Source organism: Thermobia domestica, chromosome 11, assembly GCF_964235325.1.
Source record: "Thermobia domestica chromosome 11, izTheDome1.hap1.1, whole genome shotgun sequence".
Lineage (NCBI taxonomy): Eukaryota > Metazoa > Arthropoda > Insecta > Zygentoma > Lepismatidae > Thermobia > Thermobia domestica.
This window is the reverse complement of record NC_137464.1, coordinates 61,727,257-61,742,075: the sequence shown is the minus strand read 5'-3', so window position 1 is coordinate 61,742,075 and position 14,819 is coordinate 61,727,257. Positions and strand designations below refer to the sequence as shown.

Here is a 14,819-nt window from a genome sequence, read left to right as displayed (position 1 = left end):
TTTCTACAGGTCCACAGAAACATTAGACCTACGACACAAATACTAGTTTGCAACACTAAAACATATTAACAATGCGCAAACAAGAATGTTTCGATTCCAGGTGGGAGCTCATATCATACGGATCTTACATTAAGCTGGATCCATGTATCATATAGCTTCGCTGTGGACGGGACACTACACTGCCAATTAACCAAACAACAAACACAAATCGCCGCTGTAATGTTATGATTATAATGCAGTTTTTTTCTTATTTCTTCATCATTACGGATCACTGATTGCTATACCCTAAAACCTTACTACGGATTACCACTATTACTGTGCATAATCTGGTGAGATATAACTGTAGCGTATCCTTAGTTATATAAGGTGTATTCAAAGAGAAAACAAACTTTCACTCTAAAATCTTACTTATTCATCGTGTAACTTTAAAGCATTGGCTCCCCTTTTCTAGCAATACACCATTCCCAACGTTTCTGCCATTTCTGGAAAGTCTCCCGGAACGCATTTTCTGGGATGGTGCTGAAGTCTGTTGTTGCATTGTCCTGAATCTCCTCTAAGCTTCGAAAAACGACGTCCTTTCAAACTTATTTTAAGTTTGGGAAACAGGAAAAAGTCAGCTGGGACTAAATTCAGAGAATAGGGTGGATGGAACACAACGGGAGTCTTATGTTTTGTCAGATAACTGCGGATGAGGAGCGAAACGTGAGTAGGCATATTGGCACAGTGCACCATCCAAGTCTAGCTTTTCCCACAATTCAGGCATTTTCCTGCGCACAACATCACTCAATCGCGCTAAAATGTCCTAGTACAACTGTTTGTTTCCTATCTGACCAAATGATACAGAGTCATGACGGACAATGCCTTTCCAATCAGAAAACATAACCAACATTACCTTGATCTTTGACCGACTCATGTGTGATTTTTGTTTGAAGCAATTGAAATATCCCTATAAATACTTTGCAAGTTTGTAGGAAAATTTCACAACGCATGTTGTTTATCAAGCTCTTTCACTGTCACTGTATCTTTAATCTGACATGTGGGATATATGATGAGACATCCTCTAATAACTAGTGGGGATCCAGCAAGAACATTAAGGACGATGACGTAAAGGAATTTATGAAACTTTCTTTATGAACGTTAATACTTGCATTAATATTGAAATGGCTAAGAAAAGATGAATTTCAGGAGTAATATATATATATTTCTAGAATTACATTGTTGTTTCTTGGGGACAATTTATCATCACTTTCTCCTGAAGAAACTTGGGCCAACATCTGAGACAGATTGGTTGATCCTAAATGCGTTTTAACAAGTATAAATTTATTGTGCTTTACTACAACACATACGTAAATATTTACCGGTATAATACACTTGATTCAGAAAAAAGGTATTTCTATATAATATTGACGTTTCAATGGACGTAATAACTGATTATTTTTTCCCAATATGTTGTGCTTTTTCCTAGTTTTCAATTAACAGCTTAAAGTGAACTTTGAACTTCGCATAGATGAATTTGGTGAAGATGAACTTGGATACAGCTATCATGTTTAAACAAATGCTTTTTCGAGAAGTTAAATATTTAGATTTCAGTGACATCTGGTGGAGAACTAATGAAAACAAACAATTTCAACACGATATGATTGTAAATACATTACTTAATTAAAACAACATCCCAGTGTAATGAAAATCTCTAAAGCATAAATAATGAAAATTCAGATAATAAAGATAATTTATAAATATGTGTATAGGGATTTAATAGAATTAGAGTTAATGACATTGGAAGAGTGGTAAAATTGAATATTATTGTTTACATTACTTGGAAATTCATGGTAATTGTAAAACATAGCATAATTCCCCTAGCCCAAATTACACTCACAGCTCAAAGGAGTTCAAATAAATTTAAAACTGTTTATACGACTACCAGAACTAAATGGTTATGTGTATTTAAAAAAAAAAAAACTTTTGAATGACGTCAGGAGACAAGAAAATATTGTTATCGTAAACATATAGAATTACGCGTTTCATGGCTTCTCGACTGGAAAAAAGTAAATCATTTATTAATGTCCGTTCGTCGATTCATCCCGATAAAGTACACTCACATATAAGTCGTACCGTTAAGGTTATCCGAGCCAAATTTTAAATTCAACATTTTTATAAGATTTCTTAAGTTTGTCCTTCTTTTTCTTTTCTTCTTTTAAACAAGGACAGTTTGCTGGAGGGTGAACATTAAAGCGAAATGATCTTCTGTAAAAGACAGCTCCAAACGATTTCGTTTATCCTTCGTACTTTAATCTTTTACTAATAACCCTATACTGTATAGAGTAAAATAATAGTATACGGACACCTGGCTAAAAATGACTTATAAGTTCGTGGTGCCCTCCATCGGTACTGCTGGAGTTCAATATGGTGTAGGCCCACCCTTAGCCTTGATGACAACTTCCACTCTCACAGGCATACTTTCTATTAGGTGTTGGAAGGTTTGTTGGGGAATGGCAGCCCATTCTTCACGGAGTGCTGAACTGAGAAGAGATATCGATGTAGGTCGGTGAGGCCTGGCACAAAGTCGGCGTTCCAAAACACCCCAAAGGTGTTCTATAGGATTCAAGTCAGGACTCTGTGCAGGTCAGTCCATTACAGGGATGTTATGGTCGTGTAGCCACTCCGCCACAGGCCTTGCAGTATGAACAGGTGCTCGATCGTGTTGAAAGATGCAATCGCCATCCCCTACACACGCTGAAAGATGACGTTCACCTGGCATTCGCCATACCCACACCCTGCCATCGGATCGTCACATTGTGTACCGTGATTCGTCACTCCACACAACGTTTTTTCACTGTTCAATCGGCCAATGTTTATGCTCCTTACACCAAGCGAGGGGTCATTTGGCATTTACCTGCGTGATGTGTGGCTTATCAGCAGTCGACCATGAAATCCAAGTTTTCTCACCTCACGCCTAAATGTTATAGTACTTGGAGTGGATCCTGATGCAGTTTGGAATTCCTGTGTGATGGTCTGGATAGATGTCTGCATATTACACTTTACGACCATCTTCAATAACGGTGGTCTCTGTCAGTCAACAGACGAGGCCGGCCTGTACGCTTTTGTGCTGTACGTGTCCCTTCACGTTTCCACTTCACTATAACATCAGTCACAGTGGACCTTGGGATGTTTAGGAGTGTGGAAATCTCGCGTACCGACTTCTGACACAAGTGACACCCAATCACCTGATCACGTTCGAAGTCCGTGAGTTCCGCGGAGCGCCCGATTCTCCTTTCTCGCGATGTCTAATGACTACTGAGGTCGCTGATAATGAGTACCTGGCAGTAGGTGGCAGCACAATGCACCTAATGTGAAAAACGTATGTTTTGGGGGATGTCCGGATACTTTTGATCACATAATATATATATATATATACTATGTGATATATATTTTAAATCGTGTCTAACCTCTTATGATGCGTTCATCAATCAATCAAAGTAACACGATAAATAAAACCGGTAGGTAGTTAAAACTATATTCAAAAATTCATTACGAACTGTTCAATCGTTTTCCTCGTGATGCAATCACAACAAAGATAAAACACCGCATTCAATATAAGGAAATAAATTATTAAAAATGTCTCCTTTCCTCTCCTTAAAACAGGAATTTCAATATGTCATCGGACATGTGTCCAATTATTTTTATTAGAAGTTTATATACCAAGTAGCCTATATATTATCTTCATAGCTTAACAGAATTGTAGAAAACTGTATGTTTTGCATAAATTTTGATCCTTGATCTTTTCATTTAGGATATTATATCTATAATTTCAATTGAAAAAGTTTAGCCGTTTCCCAGTGATTAAATCAGGAACAATGTGCAAAAACTTAAAGATGAGATAGATTTCGTAATATGAAACATTTCGGGGGCGGACAATACCATATTTGTTATTCAGTGTTGCAAACTGAGGGAGCTACATCACAAACACCCAAATTTAGGTGAGCTCTATATAGCAGTAACAAATGAAATGAAATGAAATCTTTAAGTTTTACGTCCCACGATTTTGTCGGATAGGCTAAAGGAGACGGTGATGATGAGAGATGAGTGAAAATGGTGGAATGAAAAAAGTGGGGGGAAACGGGAGAACCCCGAAAAAACCCACGAGCACGGTGTTTGTTCACCACAAAGTCCACACGGCGCGCAAGCACCGGAGGTGATCGCTCTACCACTGAGCCACCGCTCCCCCATAACAGTAACAATGAAGACAAAGGGGACAATCCATATCCAAACTGATCTCTAACAATAAATTACTTCTTTGTACTTTTTTCCAGGACAAATTGGTTATGCCATATTGTCAGAAATGAACAAAATTGTCTGTCGTTTTGACGCAAGTGTATTCATGTATTAAGTATGAATAAAATTATCTGAGTTACTTTTGAGAAAATCGTCCAAAAAAATCACTTTAAGTGGAAAACATACTCCTCTTGATTTTCCCCAGAGAAATGACACATACCACAATATGGGGTTGTTAATGGAATATTAATTTCTGAAATATAAACAAAATCGTTAGATTCGTTTTTGAGAAAATAACATTTTTTTTAAAAAAAAAATCACTCTTCAGTAAACTACCCTTATTTTAAGGATAGGAAGAAAATTCGAATGCTTCTCTGGACAATCACATAGAAACCTTAAGTTAAAGGGGAGACCCAGGTTCGATTCCCGGTGGAGCTCAAGTGGTTCGGATTCCACGTTAATCAGTAGGACCCGTCTCATATAGCCTCGCTGCTGAAGCGTTAAACTACAAATCAACAACCAAATTAGTTAAAACTTTGGTACAAATCCGTTGAACGGTATGGCCTCTAGACAAGTGAACATCAGGACGAAGAGATAGCGATAAATCAGTTTTCCCTATCAATAGGCCACGAAACGCATAAATCAGTTGAAATTTTGAGTCCGATTCTTTTTCACAATCGCCATACTGCCTTCTTTCCTTTCGTCATTCGAAAGTAAATATTACTAATTGCTGTTAAGAACTAGAATTAGAGGGAATTACTCCCCGAATAAACCTATTACACGTTAATCTGAGGCCCTTTTGCTCTTCGATTTATATAGGTATGCAAATTCCAACTTGCTGTCAGTTGAGTGCATTGTTATAATAAAACTAGTGCAATGAGGTAAACAAATGCATGGGATTTATATGCGCAATAAATATTGGGCAGAAAGAGCTAGTGATCAACAACTGGAAACAGCAGTCAAGTAAATGTACTAAAATGTGAAGAGATTATGTGATTACATACAGAAGATTATTGAGAGATTAATAACCACTTCGATTACTATCAAACGAATCTTAATAGAAGTTCTAGAATATTATAAATATAATATAATAAAATGTTACGAGCACTCTGAGAATAAGTGTAATACTTCCAATTACGCTTAAACCGATCTAGTTAGGACTAACTTGATACTAATTCAGAAAAGAAGATTAGATACAATTAGGATTGTTACAAGGTTTAGATCATCAACATACTAAGCTATAAAATGAGGTGATTATGCGCAATGTATTGCAAATATAACTTTAAACGTTATATTTTAAAATGAAGAGAACATTTATTGATATTGATGAGTGGAATTGCTCCAAATATTACTTAAAATGAGTGTTCTTTGACTTACATCAAATACATTTTTGAAACAGAAACATGATGAGAAAAGTCCCTAAACTTGTTTATTACTTTTTATCGTTGGGTGAAAGCAGTGCAATGAACGCTATTTGTTCTCCATTCATTTATATTCCTTCATGTATTGCTAGAAAAAAATAAATAAAACGATACTAGCTCAAAATATTCATTTATGTGCGTCAACAAAGTACCTCCAACAAACCGAAATTGACAACAGTTTTCAATAGTCAACTTTTTTTTTTTACAATTTCACTGCTGGATGTCAAGGAAATATTTTTTTCTTTTAGATAAGTGTTCCACAAACAGGAAATTGACTAGTATTCGAGAAAGGTATTTGAGAAAATCATACGTAATTTCCAGGCTAGACTTGGGCTTCGTCCGTATACATTAAATAGGTACTTCGAGTTCTACACGGGCTTATGATTGGAAGTCTCGAACGCTAAGTAAATGTATAGTACCGGTACTGAAAGTTTTGCTAAGAATCAAAGAAAGACTAATTTTTCCCAGAATCGACTTTACTAGCTTAAAGATGAGGCCTAAATTTGTATTTAGATGGTTTACAAATGATAATATGAAATATTATTTTACTATTGATTTAATAAGGAAAGAATTATACTATTATAGTAAGATGTTTGTGTACTTACCATATTTGGCAGGTATAATATCAGGGTCCTTTTCATCTCCATCCCTCGATACGAGAGTGGCAGTTTCCTTCCCTGGTGGGATCTCTCTACTGGCGATGTCAGCCACAGTATCACAGGCTGGGCCTGCTGGTTTCTCAACTCTTTGCACGTGTTCTCGACTTCGTCTCACTTTAACAATCACAAGAAACACGACACAGACGAGAGTTGAAGCTGCGCCTACGGTCATACCCAGTATGGGAGAAAATGGAATTTCTCCATCCGAGGCTGAAAAAAAAATCAAGAAAGACATGTTTAATGTTAAAAGCTATGAAATAAAAGAAATTAAGACATTTTGAAACATGACACGGAAGATTCTACTAACGTTGGACTCTTAATTTGCATTGCGTAATCCTTTTTAATTACATTTCTAATTCTACTTCTTGTTTACAACTGTTTCGATCACAAAGTGAAGACATCCTAAGCCACCATTAATTAGCAGAAAGAGACTTAATTCTCCTGTCTGATAGATGCAATACAGAGAAGAAGATACAAGGTAGAAGACGCTGAAAAATTTCATTATAAAAGAAGTAATTCCTGTAAATTGTAAGAACCTGAATTAAAAATAGCAAAGAAACAGTACTATTAAAATATAATATGTACTTTTATGTAAAGAGATATTTTACATTAATCAATAAACGAACACAACCGAAGCAGAAATATGTGCATTCCCTCATGAATAGAGCCACAGTGACCATTTCTGAAACAGATGTAAGCATTAATCAAGAAGTGACCTCATGATCGTTACCGGGGTTATCAGGCTATGATAGAAGGGATATACGGAGTAAATTATGCTGGGTTGTCCTGGGGATATCGTAATTGAAATTACCTTGTTGGAAGATAAGACTCCTGCAAAGTGCCGGACGGAACAATTGACAATATTATGAATATACTACGCACTAGTCACATTCCTCTGAAACCAGACCAAAAGCGTTCGGGTAGTGTAATTTATTGCTACCTCTACCAGAATACAAGATTTTTATTTTATATGGCGGGTGCAAAAGAACTAAAATTTCCGCTCACTTGCTGAACATCTGCGGATATAAACATAGTCATCACTGCAACTAACGTTGAAAATGACTTCCATCAATGAATACTATCCCTCTTCGTTTCTCTCCCACTGCAATATATTCCGATATCTCGAAAATGAGATGAGTAGACATGAAGGCTAATCATGCGAGAGAAACACGGAAGAAAGGTAAATATGCCTCCAATAAATTGATTCCACTAGACCACGTTGGCATTGATTGCAATAGTAATCATTCTCTGCAGATGGTTACGATACAAGTTGCTCGGCAGCTGCGTTCTTCTTCTACTCCATTGAGTCAAATGAGTGCTTTTAAACACGGTGCTGCGAATCGTTAACCGCCATGGTCGGAATATCTGACCACTAGTTGATATGATACGCAGCGGTTGGGCGGTTTCTGTTTACATTGCATCATATGGGACATTTTATCCACAGCAGTTCGGATCACGCCGAAGACTTACTTGAGGCAGAAAATGTGGTGGTTGAGCAGTTGTTACCGCAACCACGAGGATAAAAACATTAAGAAGGATAATATCAATCACAGGTCGGTTAAACCGGCCTTAGGATGATTCAGTCGATAGTTCTGTTCAAGTCACGAAGGCATACAGGGACCACGTTCGATATAGAAATTCCATTGCTTACACCACAGATGGACCGATTTACGTGAGAGGCAATTCCTATAAGATGATACCGCAACAAGATGACTACCCTCGTCTCACAATACCACTATACGACCATACTGGAAATAACTCAAATGTACACGTTCCGGCATTGAGGACTCTATGATGCACATACAGCTAGATTCAGTCTGATCGGCTAACACTTTATTTATGGTGGAAGTGGTTGAAATTAAGCACTTCCGGTTTCAGTGTTGGTCGTCATAGATAGAAAACGTTAATAAAAAGTGACACTCGGTTTCTTGCAATCAATTTAGCATCAGAAGAATAGGTTCAGTCTGATCGGCTAACCCTTTATTTATGCGAGAAGTGGAATAAATTAAGATTTTCCGGTTTCAGTGTTTGTCCTCATAGATAGAAAACGTTGAGAGAAAACTACATTCGGTTCCTTTCAATCAATTCAGCGTCTGAAGAATATGTCCCATCTGATTCGTTAACTGCTTATTTTAGCTGGAAGTAGTACAAATTATTCATTTCCGGTTTCCGGGGTTATCTCTGTAGATAGAAAACGGTAAGAGAAAGTGATAATCGGTTTCTTGCGAACGGTTTCATCTGATCGTTTAGCACTTTATTTATGCCGGAAGTGGTAGAAATTAACCATTTCCGGTCTCAGTGTTTATCGCCATAGAGCAAATACGGTAATAATATGGTGACAAGCATTTCTCGGAATCGATTCAAAGTCTCAAAAAATATACCATCTTCACTCATATCTCAACTAAAACAGAACATTTTAGAAATTTGCTGCTATTCCAGTTTTAATATTGACCTCTGTAGAGCAGAAATAGTAAATGATAATGAAATATTAAAAAAAAAAATATCGGTTAATCTTTCGACAATAGGTCCTCACCCGTTAACATCCTATTCTAGCCGGAAGTGGTAGAAATTAGCCATCTCCTTTTTTTTTTTTTTTTTTTTTTTTTTTTTGGTTTATATCCATAAAGCAAAAATTGTAATACTCTAGATAAGGAGCAGTTTCTTGATACAAATTCAGTACCACAAGAATCTATTTTATGTCCATCTCAATTCTCCTAGTGCAACCAACCAACGGCGCCAACTTAAAATTTATGTGGGTGCATATGAATGGCGGGACGTGTTAGCCCATATGTTTTCAGGGAAATCTCGATATTTGATTGACTTATTTTTACTTAAAATATTTTATGAACACTGTCATAAAGGGCTGTGCTATGATAAAGTAAAACATATCAAACTATAAGGATAAGTTGGGACTGTCCTAGCTCAGTCAGTAATACGCTGACTTATAGGGTCCACGCAAGGGAAACGGGTTCAAACCCGGGTCCAAACTAAAAATCTTCTGGGTGCGCCGCACCTACAAGATTATTTGTGTGGGTGTCGGATCCCCGGAGCACACACGTAGTCGGCGCGCATGCAACCAACCAGAAGTTGTTGAACTCTAATATCACTTTCATTTTGAATTTCAATCTTCATATACTAAAAATAGTCGGTGAACCCTACTAGAGTTTTAGAAAATTAGGGGAAGCTCACTTGATTCAAAACATATTTTCCATACCATTCACAGTTCTAAATTTTGGTTTTTGAAGATATAGTCCACAACTGCAATTACTCATATTAATCATAGTGATAAGACTATAATCATAGATAAGAGTCATCAATTTTATACATATACTTGCGAGATGCCTACTTTGTCTGACTCAAAGATTCAAAAACTTCGACTGAAGCAAAACATTTAAATGAAATATTAAACCATGAATTTATAATAATTTAGTAATTGACAATTAGAGCCTTATTTTGAAAAATGTTTCCAATTTTTTGATCTCATCATTATGCCTGCCATCTCTAATTATTTTTTGTCAAATTTAAACGGGACAAGGTTGTATTGCGTTTCTATTTTCGAGCAACGTACGGAAGTCAATTTCAGGTTTATGGTAACGATTTTGATCGATGAAACAAAATCCCTCAGTCATAGGTCATGCCGAAATTAACCCTTTCAGACCCAGATCATTTTTGGCGTTTTCCTATATTTTTAGTTAGTAATATATTGCTCAAAAACCTTACCCGATTGCTATGATTAAGACTTTGATTTTAGAATAGAGATGCTGCGAATTTAGGTGTAAGTTACATTGCAGTGCTGCTAACGTCAGAGAAATTATTGAGGGAAATGTAGGGGTGAAAATTTAAAAAAAAAAAATCCCTAACCGAATTTCAAGATTTTTTGTAGCTGGCACCACTGTTGTCACATGGGTCCAAGCCACCTAAAAATTATGTTGTGGGTTGATAAGGTACAGTGAAAACCTGAAGTAGCTGGCTGCCAAACAAAGAGAGAAAGAAAATATTCTCTGTCATCATACACATGAAATTTTGACACTTTTTACGCTTCAGAAGCAAAAGTCAACAGATATGCCGGGGCTACAGCTTCCCTAATTATCCTAATTAAACTTTTTATGGTGATTTCTGTAGGCTAAAGAGGAGGATTTCAAATTGTAGTGCGTTTGTTCCAATATAGTCAGCAAGAGGGAAATAATGGAGGGAAAAAGGAAAATTTTCCTAACTTTTCATCTAAAATTGGGAATTATTTTTTTGGAAACACTGATACCAGGCAGATGAAAACTATCTGAAAATAAACCTTGATACCTCACTAATATATGGTATAAGTATCATGGCTATATCTAACATAGTAAGCATGACTTAAAAAAAATATCTCATTTTATCTCAGATATTCACCATTTTCTTACCATTTACAGAACATGGCTTATTATAAACCTCAACTGTACTTCTCCTAATTATCCTATTGAAACTTGAAACTTTTTATGGTGCATTGTGTAGGCTATGAACGAAGCTTTAATACAGTGATACGTTTGTTCGAATGTAGCCAACAAGAGGGAAATAATAGAGACAAAAAGGGAATTTTTCCCAAATTTTCCACTAAAATCGGGAATTTTATGTAGCTGGCAACACTGCTACCAGAGAAACGCAAGGTATCTTAAAATAAACATTGCTACACCACGAATATATCCTACAAGTATCATAGTGATATTTAAGAAACAAAGATTCTAATTACAAAAAAATTATTACGGTTAACAGAAAAGTAGGGAAAAACTAGAAAAATCAAGGGTTAGAATCTAAACACGAATTTTTCGTGCGTTCCTTAATTACTCCATTGTAACGACCTATATCCACTTTTGTTCAGTAAGGACAAATACTTGATCGGCGTAAGTTAACTTGTGCATAGAGGTATAGGTATAGTTATAAACAAAAGTTTCGAATTTTTTGCCAAAAGTTAGGGAAATTTTAATTTCCCTAGTTCGCAACATTGCGCACAGACCGGTTCAATTGATGTTAACAATTAGGTATTCATCTGAGGTATCTATCTGACAAGGCTTAAGATCTCTCTGCAGCGAAGGAAGCTATAAGGAAAAAAAGAAAAATGAAAATTCGAAAATTTTCGAATTTTTTACTTCAGGCTGAAATTTGAGAAGGAAATACGACACCCAGAAGAAAAAGAAACAAATATGATAAATTATGGTTCAACCATATACTACCAGAAAAATTATCTCGATATCTTAATTGGTGTTCACACAAGAGCGGATTTATAAAATGACACACCCGTGGATTAAAGCGAAATGTGTCCGAAACGATTAAAGCGAACTGTCACTCAAAGACGTCGTGAGATTGCGGTACACGTGGCCGTGAAAGTCAAGCAACATTTCTAAAGACTTGTGTTGACAATCACAGTCCACCGCAACATTCTATGACATGCATATACAGGGTCAGCTTGCACGAACAAAACCACTGACAGAAACCAGATCGCTTTAGCAGGAGCCCACTGCTGCAGCAAACATTCAACGTGGACTACTGATGACTGTAAATGTATGATATGGTCGAATAAGTTATCATTTCTCTTATCTCAAACTACAGATATTGCTTTTCTGGCACGTGTTCAAACGAACGTATGATCTGGGGATACGGCTGTTTCGGTGTAGGGCGTTTCTGTGTGGGACGTTTCGGTGTACGGGCGTCTCGGTTTAAGGACGTTTAGGTGTGAGTCTGGTTCAGTGTAAAAAGTTCCAATGTTTACCCCGAAACTTTCACTCTTCAAAATGAAAATTATTCGTTAGGAAGAAATAAATTCATGAAAAATAAAATATAAATTAATAGTGTAAAATAAAAATTAAACGCTGCCATACACATTCTGCGTGAAGTAATTCTCTTTCGTGCTCATTTCAGTGTCTAATGAGAAACAAGAATGTTGGCATTTTCGTTTCGGCCAATCAGAAGCAAGTTTTTGTTTACATTTTTAGCTGCATTTTGATTGGCTGTCTTGAGAGCAAGGTGCATTCTGATTGGTTCTTTAGACCGTTACATTATCTTTTAATTGTATAAATTTTCAACTGAATCAACATTCTTCTTCTTAGACCTATAACTATCATAATGGCCAATTGTTTCAAAAGCAAACGCGGTGGTGAGAAGTTCCATGATGAGGGATGAAAGGAAAGATGTTAAAGAGACAAGGTATGTTTGCTTAAATTCTATGCATTAGTAAGATATTTAGGATGAGACTGTAAAATTACTTTCTGAAGCTCCTCTGAGAGCTTGAAAGACTTATGTCCAAATATTGTAAACAACTATTATAAAGTTAAAAAAGAAAACAATGTAAACATTTGCATGTAATTAATCATAGTATACAAACTTTATGCCTATTTTTCTCCAAAATTTTGGTATGTCACTTGATTCCTTTGTGCTTTGAACCCCAAATATTTGAGCTAATTGAGATATTTATAGGCCAGGTAGTAATTCATTTGGTCTGATTGGGTAAGCAACGATTACTGTTTCGGAGGGCCTAATTAGAGAGCTGCTAAATGGTACATCGCTTACCTGGCCCATAAATACAAGGGATGGATAAAAAGTAATGGCACAATTGTTATAATTTACAAATGACTGTATTAGAAGGGAAAATACGTTCTACATTCCTTCAATGTAATCACCCCCCATGCCCACAACCTTCTGCCACACGTATGGAAGGCGCCGTACTCCGTCAGCACGTTGTTCTCTGGCTATGTCTCGCAGCGACCGCCCTACGGCATTGAGGATGGCCTGTCTGGTGTTGTATCGTTGTCCGCAAAGTGGTTGCTTCATCTTGGAAAACAGGTCATAATCGCATGGACTCATATCCGGCGAATATGGTGGATGTTCCAGAATCTCCCAGTTCCAGGCACATAAAAGGTCCGTCATGGCGGTAGCTGTGTGACAGCGTGCATTGCCGTGCAAAATGATTGGGGTCCGTGCCAAAACATCAGGTCGCTTTCTCCGAAGTGCGGGACGCAGATGGTGTTGCAAGAACGTGCAGTAATATGCCGCATTCACAGTCTGCCCTGCTGGTACAGCATGGTGCAGGATAACCCCTTGGACATCATACGCCACTATCAACATCACCTTCACTCCTCCCTGACTAGGGCGCACAGTCTTTGGCCGAGGGGAACCGGGATGCTTCCATTCGCTGGATTGGCGCTTCAAACATGGTTTGTAGGATCGAACCCAGGTTTCATCAATGGTAACGATCCTGACCAAGAAATTGTTACCCTCCCTCTGGTGGCGGTCCAGCAATTCTTGTGCCAGTGCATATCGGTACCATTTCTGCACCTCGGTAATGACATGTGGAACCCAACGTGTTGCAATTTTGCGAAAACCCAGGATGTCGTTGAAAATGTGAAGCACAGTTTTATGGCACACCCCAACCTCTGCCGATAACTCACGCGCAGTCCACCGTCTATCCACGTCCAGCAAGGATGCAAGGAGCTGAATTGTCATGTTGTCCACTGGAGGTCGTCCAGAACGTTGGCGGTCTTCCACGTTCTGTCTGCCTTCACGAAACACTTTAACCCATCGAGCTACGGTGCGGTATGGCAACGCTGCATCACCACAGGCTTCCCGCAGTCCCTGAAAACATTCTCGTGCACTACGACCACGTGCCACTTCAATTTTGATCCACGAACGCTGTTCATGTTTAGTGAACATTGTGTTTAGAGCGCTTCTACTCGCGATACCAATTTGACGCCACTGCTGTCGTTGACTGACTGACTCAGTAGGGTTCCCACTCACCTAAGTTCCTCAACTAAGATTGTCTTCTACGGTGCTGCCACCTCGCGGTTCTCCGTGACTAGACTGGCGCGTGCCGGCAGGGTTGCCAGTACTTTTTATCCAACCTATGTATCTCAATTGATGGGTCCTTCGTTAGATTTCCACATGACTTGTGGTGGATAAAAATATGCTCATGGGTTTTCTCAAGGTAATCTATTCCCTTCTACATTTTAATTCGACCAATTATATCACAGTCATTTATTTTCATTATTCATTCGTTTCTTAAAAGGCCAAACTCGTGGGACGTTAAACCACAAATTTAATTCTATTTCAATAACAGAACTATAATCCTACAGTAACTTCCCAAAATTTATAGAGCGAATTTTACGCTTCTTCTAAAAAATGCTTGAGCTTTACAGTGCTCCGTCTGGGCTGATCGGGCTAGTAAATTTTAGTGTTGGGCTACTCTAGTTATAGAGATAAAAGTCTACTGAGATTTGAAAAAAAGGGGGAATTTGATGCTTTTTGTTTGGGCTGGAAATATCGACTTGTGTGTTCAATCTAGTTGAGATGTTATTGAGTCTCATAGATCAATTCATGAAATATTTGCTCAATTACATTTGAGTACTTGTAACATAATTATAGCTTCCTAAAATTTGTAGACCTAGTGTGAAGTTTTCTATGCTATGAGACTTATGCTATTAGGGTACACATTAATAGCTATGTT

The 14,819-nt window shown here is 37.5% G+C and overlaps 1 protein-coding gene across 2 annotated transcripts in view; it reads right to left on the bottom strand.

Annotated features, from left to right (window-relative positions):
* Window positions 1-14,819, bottom strand: part of LOC145664099 (neural cell adhesion molecule 2-like) — a 791,671-nt gene that overhangs the window by 64,724 nt on the left and 712,128 nt on the right. For both annotated transcript variants that reach the window (XM_081730447.1, XM_081730448.1), the window contains exon 11: window positions 6,299-6,562. In XM_081730447.1, coding sequence (XP_081586573.1) covers window positions 6,299-6,562 — 264 coding nt within the window. The remainder of the gene's footprint in view (window positions 1-6,298; window positions 6,563-14,819) is intronic.